Source organism: Labrus bergylta, chromosome 11 (assembly GCF_963930695.1).
Source record: "Labrus bergylta chromosome 11, fLabBer1.1, whole genome shotgun sequence".
Classification (NCBI taxonomy): domain Eukaryota; kingdom Metazoa; phylum Chordata; class Actinopteri; order Labriformes; family Labridae; genus Labrus; species Labrus bergylta.
The window spans coordinates 10,682,277-10,694,053 of NC_089205.1; the positions used below are offsets into that span (position 1 = coordinate 10,682,277).

General features: G+C 37.3%; 1 protein-coding gene across 4 annotated transcripts in view; it reads right to left on the bottom strand.

Annotated features, from left to right (window-relative positions):
• Positions 1–10,787, bottom strand: part of sacs (sacsin molecular chaperone) — a 33,259-nt gene extending 22,472 nt beyond the window's left edge. The window contains exons 1-7 of one of the 4 annotated variants that reach the window (XM_065960367.1): positions 10,278–10,787; positions 5,311–5,434; positions 5,060–5,166; positions 3,038–3,188; positions 841–931; positions 677–762; positions 222–333 (exon numbers count right to left, since the gene is read on the bottom strand). In XM_065960367.1, the coding sequence (XP_065816439.1) occupies positions 222–333; positions 677–762; positions 841–931; positions 3,038–3,188; positions 5,060–5,082 (463 nt within the window). In that variant the 5' untranslated portion in view covers positions 5,083–5,166; positions 5,311–5,434; positions 10,278–10,787. Of the gene's footprint in view, positions 1–221; positions 334–676; positions 763–840; positions 932–3,037; positions 3,189–5,059; positions 5,231–5,310; positions 5,435–5,541; positions 5,759–10,277 lie in introns of those variants that run through there. The other 3 variants (XM_065960365.1, XM_065960366.1, XM_020642853.3) reach the window with 3 other exon arrangements.
• Positions 10,788–11,777: the final 990 nt, after the last annotated feature.

Consider the following 11,777-nt stretch of genomic DNA (forward strand, 5'->3'; position numbering starts at 1 on the left):
TTATACATATTCAGTAAGGTAAAGTGCACTTATGTATTATGCTAATACTCCCATTATCAATTATTTTCTGTTCACAGGGAGGTCAACAGAGAAACTGCTTAATGATGCTTAAGGAAACTGCTGCCATCACAAGGGCTTGAACCCTATTCTCTCCATATGAAGGATAGTATGCATTGTCATTGGTCTATCCTGATGTGCATATGTGTACCGTAACAACTGACCTTGATACTGAGCCATGTCAGCTGACCACAGTGACTCCACTCCATACTCCCTCTCATCGTACATAAACTTGACTTCTGTGGCTCCAGCATCTTCTGCATTTTGAATCAACTCCTTGAAATAAAACACAGCAGTACATTCATTTAGAAAGAAAATCCCTTTGTTGTGGTTTTAGGACAGGTAATGTACATGATGACATTAGCTGGTACAGAGAATGCTTTCATCCCAAAAGTCTGATAATATTAAAACAAAAGGCAGCAGTCAAAATGTCACGTGTTACTGACTATAGTCTTTAGTCTTTAGACTATAACCTTTGCCTGGGATGAAATCTTAACATTAAAAGCACACAACAAAGAAAATAGAATCTATTGTTCTAAGAATAAAAACTATTTTTTTGTTGTTTTTAGGTCCAAGATCCACAAAAAAAATCAAAAAAATAATGTAGCATGACACTTACTTTCAGAATCTGTCCACCCTCAGGGTACCTCCTCAAAATATCTTTCAAAAACTCAACAAGTGGGGGTGTAGTCTGTCCAAACCTCCCTGTAAAAGCAGTGTTGAGTAAGACTAATCAAATTCAAAATTGGTATTTTCACAGAGAAGTGGTTGTTTAAATCCTACCTCCCCCTTTAAGGCCTCTTCCCTCCAGTATTACAGATACTTCTGGGCTTCCGGCAGGCACCAATGTTCTGATCAGCACACTGTCATCCAGCTAGAAGTGAAGGATGTGGAGACAATAATATTATTAATGAGGAAAATAAATGAATAAAAACATGCTAGTATGTTATGCGAGGATATTGTCTTATGGAATGTTCAATTGCATGCGTTTAGCCGCAGCGTTTGCCTCTCTTATGGATTTTGTATTTTTGTAAACCTGCACAGTTGTCACTTGAAACTTTTGAATTACATAAGATATTGTACTGCTACTCCAATACAGCTTGTGTTTTCTTTTAATACAACCAACACAGTTATATCTTTTTTTATAGCCTTTTTTATAGCCAATTAAGTGGTTTGTGAGAAACTAACTGCATTGTCATTGAGGAACAAATCTCAAAAAATGAAAACTTCTACATCTGCCTTTAATTTAAATGTTACTTTACACTCATTGAACAACTTGAAAGCCAATAACTGACAATCATTTTGATGCAAACTATTAAGTAAATATCAAAGTAAATATACAATAAGTATCTCATCAGACTGATCAACTATACGTGCTGACATAAGTGTGTTCAAAATTATTTTGAGGTTTCATCTTTTGATGCAGCAGGGAGACAGCATTTGTACTATGCCTGAAACTGCTGCCCTTGCTCTTACAGTAAGGCTTTTTAAGGTGACCCACTCTGCAGTCTTTGTACATTAACACGCTGTCCAGCAAACTGAGCTCTGCTTAATGAAAAACTCTTAGTCATCCTCATTGCAGTCACTGCCCTGTGCAATAGTTATTTGTAGAATTAAAGATAAATTAAATTAAATTCATGTTGAATTTCATGTAAAAAATAATGTTGATACTGCCCATATATAAATGAATTGATTATTAAAATGCATACCTTTTGCTTAGTGTGCTTAAGTATAAAATATTTGGATATACGGTATGACAATATAATATATTATTGAAAGCACTAACAGAACAGACACACACGCATTTAGTATAAAGAAATAAAATAAAAATCACATACAAGAGGCAAAACTTGCCTTTAAGTTTCCTCTAAAAAGCCTACAACTCAGCTACATAATGTTTTGCACAGTGCCTCCTCCTTTGTTTCTAATTTAAATGGAATCAGGCAGTAGAACAATGTAACTCTAAAGGCACCATGATAATATTCATACAGTATAATATACTCAGGACAAAATTCATCACTAATATTTTTTATCTTGAGTTTTGTCCTGATTTGTACGCCCTTTGTACTTGATGCAGTGTATGTGACTTGAGTTTGTAGGTGTGGCACTGTGGCTTGCAGCTAATTTTTGCTCATGAGATCAGAGGGGGGCTTCTAGAACTGACCACCACCTGGTGTTTTCCATCAGCCAAGCCAAAAACCATAGGATTACCTCTAGTTATATAAGGCACTCACAGGAACTCTGCAAACTATCTATGGCCTTTAGTATTTTACCTTCCAAAAGAAAGGTCTTAAATAAACATCACAGATACATCTGTTTGGTCCAAAATACAATTTATCTAGCAGAGACCATTGTCAGCAATAAAAATTATAGTAATCACTGTTAATATGGTAACTTAATACTATTAGATTAATATTAAATAATATTATTATAAGATTATAAACATGGATTTGTTAAATGTACCAATAAAGCTATATCATTTTAAAAATACATCACTCCATACATAATTAGTTTACTTTGTAAAATGACAAATAATGTGATCTATGCAATATAATATACTACATACTGAAACTGAGCCAAATAAAGGGTTTATGATTATGACTAGGATATGAATTCTACTAAACTACAAACTTCTTTAAGGCCAATTTCAAAATTAGATAAAGACAAAATTGCTACTTTTCCTACTTTTTTTTCTAAAATCTTTGAGCAACCTTTATGTACTCTTAAAGTCCGGTGTCTGATAATAGTTTGGCAAATGCATCTGCTGGATAACAAACAATGACCAAGAACCTAAATATTTAAGACTATGGACAGACATCTTTTGTAAATACAACATACCAATAACAATTTTCTGAATAATTTACAGGTTTTTGATTAATGGTGCAGATTAGGCTTGCTATTTTCTCAATGGCAAAATTACCAATTTCCTATTTTTTTACGTTGTGAAGTATTTAAAGTATTTATTTAAAAAAAAACGTACCACTCTCCCATTGTGAGTGAGGCGTTGCTCAATGACAGGCAGGTTTGTCTCCTCGTAGAGCAACTGTTTGACATCTTGAACAGATGTGAAGGGAGAGACCTCATAGGACCTCAGGCCAATGTAGTCATGACGAACTGTTACCCGTGGAAACCTTGTAAAAAAAAGTAGTAGTAGAAAAATTATTATTGAAAGCATTTTCATTGTATACAGTGTGAAGAATTTCAGTGTATTTCGTGTGTATTTTTCATTTGTGCCTATTTTGATCATGTCAGCAGACACAAATGGCATGCTAACCAGGCTATCAGAGAACAATGGTTATTGAACACTGTTGTTCATTTATTTAAAAATAAATAATAATTATGCACATTCATAACTTAGGACACCGTCCAGGCACCATTGTCAATAGTTTCAAAATGCATCTAGACACCAGAGGACATTAGAGAATTACTTACAGTCATTATTGATGAACAGAGCTGGGCACACGTCTGTTAATCTACTAATCGTTATTTATCTTTGTTGTCGTAAATATATAACTTCACAAGATGCTCTAACTTTCTCATTTACTTATAGGGAGATGCTGCTCTCCTGGTACAGGCTTACAATAGATTAAAACAACGACTTTATTATCGTAAATCTATTACTTTATTCTCGCAAATTTAAAACTGTATAATCGTAAATAAAGTCATATTTCCTCTCCCCCTTAATACTCCATCGTCCATCATCCAAAGCCTGCTCCTACATGCCAAGATGGATCACAGACAACCTGAGCATGAGCACACCACCTCCTATACTTTAGAGCAGTGGTTCTCGAAGTGGGTTGGAATACTAACTATAAAGAGGGTGGAAAAAAAATGTGAAGTAACAAATTGCAGTTCATCCTGTAGGCAGTACGGTAGGCTAAATGAATTGTTGAGAAATATGTGGATCAATTTGCTCCTACAGCTGCATCCTACCCCCAACTCCCCCTCAAAGCTATAAGAGGAAATGGCAGCAAATTCTACTGACACTGATTTAAAGTCTCCAAGACATACGTCTCAGAGTGTAAACAAATGCCATGTGAGGATACGTAAATAATGCTGCATGATTTAACAGCCAAAATGATCCAAAAAGACTAGAAAAAAGGAATAAGAAAACAAAGAGTTTAAATTTTAAGATACATAGATCCTGAGTGTTAGCAAATACAACTAAGCTAAACAAGGATGTAGATGGCACAAAGTCCACTGTTTAGGTCTACAGAAAACATCCTAACGAGTATGTCTTTGTTCAGTTTTCACTAAAGACATGGCATTCTGATGAATATTTCCGACACTACGACAGCCACAAACGCATTCAGCTGAATGTCACCAGTTAACACGGCCACTCTTTAAGCCGTAACACCGGTTCATCAGCCTCACAAGAATGCCTCTTTTTTTTTCCTCTGATAAGTCGTCTTAAGCTAGGCTACAACAAAACAAGAGAGACTTCATGGACTGTTAAGGACCTCCACACAACATAAAGTCACATCTTTGCTGCGATGAAAGCTCATCACGTATACCTCTGAAAGGTAGGCGTTAAAACTCTTTATAAAACTCAATTGTTTTGTGTGTGTGAGTGAGTGTGTGACCAAGATGAGAAAGTGTTGTATGGGAGAGATGTGCTTTGGAATTGTTTATTTCGAGGTTTTTGAAATACGGTTGTTTGAAAAGTATCTGGAGCCTATGTGTTGTCCTGATCGTGCTGTAGTCTATTCTTGCTTCTTTTTTTTTTTTTTACTTCCATTCTTGATAGAGTTTCAAAATGAGTGCATGTTGACTCAATAGTAATGCTGACAATTTAAGCAATTTTTTATGACTGGGGCAAAACTTGCTTTTTGCCTAGAGCAGCACAAGTAGCCTACTTGCTGGGCCTGGTAGGACCTTACAGTAGAATGACACAGATTGGTAAACAACAGTATGGAGGACACAATGCTGTGTATCTATCTGTTGCTTTACAACAACATACTTTTAATGTGGCCAGAAATGTTTTGCATTATATTACACTAACCTTGATTGTGGACAGTTGGCCATCTCGTTGCTGCTATGTGCCCAGGCACACACACATTGATAGTTTGATACGATCCTCTGCAGAAGAAAACTCCACCCCGAAGACGGCTGTCAACAACAAGCCCGTTAGTTTCCTCACCTGTCAGACCTGCACAGCGGGGTGCTACAGTATCTATAACATTCACAATATACAAGCAGACAAAGTCAATATGATAGCTTATATATTGACTTTAAAAGGGGGCTTTCTCTTACCGTGCCAGTGCTCGGGGTTTGGTTTAAACCTCCTTAGTATCATGATCCTGTTGTGACTCTGTCCAGTGCGCACCGACAACAGTCATCTCTAAAAGCCGATTCGCTTCACCACAGATTGTGATTCCTGGAAATAAAATCAGCAGAAATAGAGGGTTACGTGATACCCCCCCTTTGATCAACACGCTCAGAACTGCAAAGGCGAAATGCGATGTTGTAACTATAATGGATTACACTGCATGTCAGATCAAAAACTCTGGAGACAAGTCTTGTTATCTCCCCCTCCCGGCCACTTCCGCGTCGTCTTAAATCCACTCAGGTCTTAAATGTTCTTTAGGCCGTCAGTGTTTATTCGCGAAACTAAGTGATATTCAATTTCTTAGAGAGCCCTTTTTCATATTTGGCAAGCCTTCACTACTTCTACCATATGGGCTACCAAGGACCGATCATATTTCGCGCATGCGTTGTTGCGTACTTATGGGATCAAACAATTTGGAGCTAGCCAGCCATCTACCAGCTGAGGTTCATATCAGGGACGTAATGAGGATCTTAGAGGGGCAGGGGCCCACATTTACAAACAGGCATGGGATGATAGTTTTGACATTGTCAAGGGAAAGGTTTATATACATTTACGTATGATTATGATGATAATTAGGAACATTTTATTATAGATATTTAAAACAAACCCAAGATAAGGGTGGTTCAAAGCATTTGATTTTTTCATATTATATGACATGCCATAATGCAACAGAGATCTGATTATATGTTTAATATATATCTAGCTGAGTACAATGAGTTAAGATATTTAACATGTTTTTTTTCTAGGCTGAGACCAGCTGAGGTGGGTCTGGAGGATTCTCTAATAAATAGATAATAAAGTAATAAATAATGATTTGAAATGTGTTTGTTAAATTTATTTTACAACTAATATCAATAAACATCAGTTGATTAAAGTTGTCATTTCTGTGCATTTTGGTGACCATAAGTTAATTTTAGGGTTAACCAAATATATCTGAGCTAATATTTTCATTATAATATTGTCTGTGGTATCGTCTGCCAGTTGACTAATAACAATTTATTTTTCACTTATTGTGATGCCTTTCAAGGGACTGAGTTTAACAAAATGACATAGCAACTGAGCGGATAAAAGGAATACGTCTGGGGGAAATAATAGTCCTGTCTGACTTCACAATTTAAATCAAATCTTGGAGAGGTGCCTGTCTGCATTCTTATTCATGGTTCAATAGCTGAACAAAAGTAATTACCAAAGCTTATCTAATGCCTATAATATGAAGTTAAGTTCAATGGGGGCCACATGCCTTGTGGATGTCTATAAATTAAATGAAACTATCTTCAACGAAGAGACCAGCATAATCAATAAGGTCTAGCATAAGTCTTATGCTATTATGTAACCAGTTTGAGTTCAATAGATGACATGGACTCCAACAGGTTTCTAATTTTTTTGGAAATTTTTTTTCTCCAATATAATAAGCATTATTAAGGAGGCAGATTGGTTGCCAGTTGTCAATGTGAAATGGATCAGCTTAAGGTTTGCAATAAGAGTTTAAAGATAGATCTAAGGTCAATGCTTTAATAAATACACCTTGCAGGAGGGGGCTTGTTGTTCTGCAAATACAAATAACATTCGGATATAAACAGTATATGCGTATTTATCTATTTATTTTACTAAATTGAGCACTATGCTGACAAGGTCAGATTAGTTGACTACATTTAAAGTTGTAGTAGATAGTTTTTTATTTGGACTGTTCTTTAGACAACTCTTGAGGGAAATATGGAGCTTAATAAAATTAGCATAATACAATTGATAAATTGTTGTTATTAGCACAGATTTCATGTCATTATTAGACTTTATTGACTTCACCCAGGAATAACAAACCTACTCATCATTCTTACCACACCCTGGACCTTGTACTAGAATAAGGCCTTGAAATCAATAATTTAACAATTTTGCCAGAAAATCCTCTTTTAACAGATCATTTCCAAATAAGATACCTTTTCAGCACAGGAGCCAGGCTGACAGAGAGTCGTAGCTCCATTTAGCCATGTACTCCTTTAACCCTCAGCAGAAAATATTTCATGAGCTTTTTTGATAATAAGATTCCAAACATTAGACATAGAATTAGTCACATCATGCCCTACCTGGTGCAGATTCCTCCTCACACTTTGGTTGGTGGCTAATTTTTGTGTGACTTTCTCCATCGCAACAGTTTATTTGAAAATGTTCAGTCAGGATATTCAGATAGTACTGAGACTGCACTGGTTGAAGTTACAACTTATCTACATCTGGCTTCGACCAGGGGACTTCTCTCTGTGCTTGTCCTGTTAGATCTTAGTGCTGCATTTGACACGATTGTCCATCACATCCTATTGCAGAGACTAGAACAATTATTTACAAATCCTCTACACACACCAAGGTTAGCCATGGAGTTCAACAAAGGTTCAGTTCTTAGACTGATTCTCTTCACTTTATATATATTTTTCCTCTGGGTAATATTATGAAAAATTCTCCATATATTTACATTTTTAGGCAGATGATACCCAAATATTTCAATTAAGCTGGATGACACCAATCAGTTATGTAAACTAGAAGCATACTTTAAGGACATTAGGATCTGAATGACCAGTCATTTTTTTGCTGCTGAACTCTGACAAGACTGAAGTTATTGTAGTTGGCCCTGAACAACCCTTTTTAAATAACATAACTAGATATTATCAGCCTGGCATCCAGCCGGTTAGAAATCTGGGAGTTCTACTTGGTCCTGTAATTACTAAACCTTCATCACATCTCTAAAGTAGGCGACATGGTAAATGGACTCGAGCTTATATGGCGCTTTTCTAGTCTTCCGACTACTCAAAGTGCTTTTACACTGCATGTCACACCTACACATTCACACACTGGTGGTAGAGGTCACTATGAAGTATCATCCATCAGAAGTAACTAATCCCATTCATACACCGTCACCGAAGCAGCGGGAGCAATTTGGGGTTCAGTGTCTTGCCCAAGGACACGTTGCCCAGAAGGGGATTGAACCCTTGACCTTCTGGTTGATAGGCGACAACTCTACCAACTGAGCCACAGCCGCCCCAGACATCCTGTCACAGAACATTGAGGAAAAACTAGTCCCTGCATTTGTTACCTACAGGTTGGATTTTTGTAATTCTCTTTTATCAGACTGCCCTTAGTACATCTCTAAAGACTCTTTGGTTGGTTCAAAATGCAGCTCATGTACTGACTACAGAGCTAGGAACACTACGCCTGTATTGGCTTCTTATTTTTGTGTTGTGAAGAGTCAGATCCTATTCCAGCAGACGCATGTTCAGTCCGTCTCCACTCCGCCATGGCAGGGGAGCTAGGTTTTTAATTTATTCAATATGTGTGTGTTTCATAGACTGTAAATATTAATGGATGAAGTCTGAGTAACGTCAGCCATCTGTTACAGCAGGGGGCTCCGGAGGCTCATCGTCAGCCGCCGCCATGCTGGAAATCTCAGCCTAACTTTTAGTCAACCTAACGACAGGCTTAGAGCCAAAGTTGAGGCGGGGTTAAAGCCTCTTGACGAACTGTTACATCGCGGCCACCTGTCAATCATGTCAGCTATAATCCAACTAACTATGGATAACACATATTGTTTTCAAAATCAAAACAGAGCGGTTTAAAAATAAATAAATAAATAATAAATCCCCCCCTGTACAATGTGTGATGACAATCTAATCAGAACTATTTCTTGTTTGTAACTTCACAACTTCTTTTTTGTAACTGGCTGTAAACATGTTTATTAATGCTGTAAAAACTGATTTTTTTTGCCAGTCATGGATGTGAGACTTCCGGTGTTCCTGGAGCCAGTCCCAAGCTGACACTGGAGGAACTGCAGGATTTTGCACTTCCGGAGCCATCTGCTTCAGATAGGCTTCTATTTATGACGGACACTGGATACACCAAGCGGGACAGGAAATCATATAGGGCCTTACCCTACCGAAACAACATTAAACATCCAGTTTATTTCCAGGATAAACAATCCGTTTTGACGTTTGAAAACAATTAGCCTACATTATGTGTGTTTGTTGTTGTGTTTATAAGTAATCACTGTGGGAACTCCTTCAGTTGTCGGGACTCCGGCGGACCTCCGCGCTGCTCCGCGCTGCAGGTGACAGCAGCTGTGGCAGCCTGCAGACTGCGCAGCGTGTGGCTGACTGTAAACACGGTGTTGACGGGACAAGGGAGCACGGAGCTGAAACGCAATGCACACGTAGACTACTGGAGGAAGTGAAGTAGGGGCGTATTCCCCCTCCATCCTGATCCGCCACACTGGACATGTCGTCAAGATTGAAACTTTGCATGCTGCTATAGTCAACATGATCGACATAGCCTACCCGGCCGATTAATCCCATTTATTTACATACGTAGGCTTAGGGCTGATTTGGAGGATTCAGGCTAATGCGACTCTTGATGGGCACAGGTCTACCTCTACCTATCTGCTGGATAAACTACCATAGACCAACAAATCTGTATTATTGTTTGAAAGAATCTGTCAGTGTGCCTTTTGACAAAAATCAACATGACTCGTGAAAGTGCAATTATCAACTCAAAGTCAAGTAGCCTGGGCCTAGGAGGGCCTACTTCAAAGTATAAACTGGTCTCCGAAGGGTCCTGTTGGATTAGCGAATACTTCACTCCGTCCTTCACATCATAACATCACGGCAACCATGCAGTGAAAAACATTCAGCTCTAGAATACTGTATGCAGAAATACGCCAAACTTACCAGAGTAAAATGATATCAGCTATCCTTAGCTATGCAATAGGTTTGTATATAAGGCTCATTTGAATTTAAAAATAAAATGTGTTTTCTTGGGATCTTAAAATGACCGTATGGCCAAAATGCAATTGTGCGCTGTAGCCTTTCTCTTAGTGCCGCATTGGCGAGAGAGAGAGAGAGAGGATGATACTCACTTTGAAAAAAAAAAAAGAGGGCATGCAGCGTCAGTGCAGCATCTTTTCTATCCAGGAAGGCTCCTTTAAATAGGTTACATCCATGAGTAGCAGAATAACCGACTATAGAGGTGACAGTTTGGCAACAATATGCCTTAGGATGAACTATGCAATGTGATGAGCTCCGGACAGTTTCATACGGTCTCTTAAAGCGACAGCTGCCGTATACACTAAGATCCAATGGGGTACATACAATCACAAAAATGGGATGGGCAAAGAGTACAAAAGTCAATAGAATTAAATGGACTAGAATACAGATGAAGTTGACTTTAGGATGAGAAGTATGCATTTTTGATATAGCAAGTATAGACTTAAGAGTACGACTGCACAGTTGATGAATAAGATACAATGAAAGGGAAAAGACAAGAGTGAAGACTTACTATTTTTGTTGAAAAGTATGTACATATGGTTTAATGTCCTCAAAATATTTTACAGAAGTGTAGATAAAGGTAAGACTGCACTTTAATTAAAATAATATAGAATTCATGTCAATTTGCCACTTTGTAAGAAACACGGCCAACATATTATAGGTTAATAATAATTTAATACAAAAGAACAGGATAGAGTAGGGAATCACATAATACATGTGACTTTATAATATATAATGCCTGTATGTTTTTTAATAACTAAATTGCTATATTGACACATCCGCAGCTGACTAAACAAATACAACACCAGAATCCCAGCAGCCATAAGCCATGACACCGACCTTCAAGTAGATGGGGACAAAGCTTGAATCTGTGTGTGAGGGAGAAGCTCTGTAGTGAAACACTTAACCAGTCTACAGGTTTGTTCCCAGCAGAACTGACTTTTACATATAGACTAGAACAAAAGCTGAGAGAAGATATATTTCTAATGATTATGGCTACATGATTATGCATGCATCACAAACACAAGGGTATTGAAATATAAATAGCCATACAATAAGCAACAGGCAACACAATTAGCTAAATCGACACTGATCTTCCTAAATCATATTACACATGCCCAGACATGTAAACTTTTGCTATGCTGAACCTTAGTCTTCTTTGTTTTTACCTTATATTTTTTATGTAGTATTGTACAAAGTAAAAAGCCAAAAAGAGGGAGGAGGATTTAGGGCTCTAAATTATTTAAAAGTGGAATCTGCTCTGGGGGCACAAATAGGTAAAGGAAAGATTTTATTTATCATATCTACGCAGTGGTAGGACAATTGACTTTGATTTATTTTTATTTTTATACAAGCATAAGGACTTTATTTTATTTTATTTAAAGTATATATCTTTTCGTCTTGAATGGTTGTTGAACACTTTGTGATTTGAGGATCTAGGGTTAGGTTTCAAAACAAAAGTCCTGGTTCCAAAATAAAAGACCTAAAATAGTTAATTAATTAACCCACTAAATTTAAATATTTAAAACCCTTTATCCACTTAAATATACAGAGATAAAGTAAACTGCTTTAAACTTAAAGGAAGATTGTGC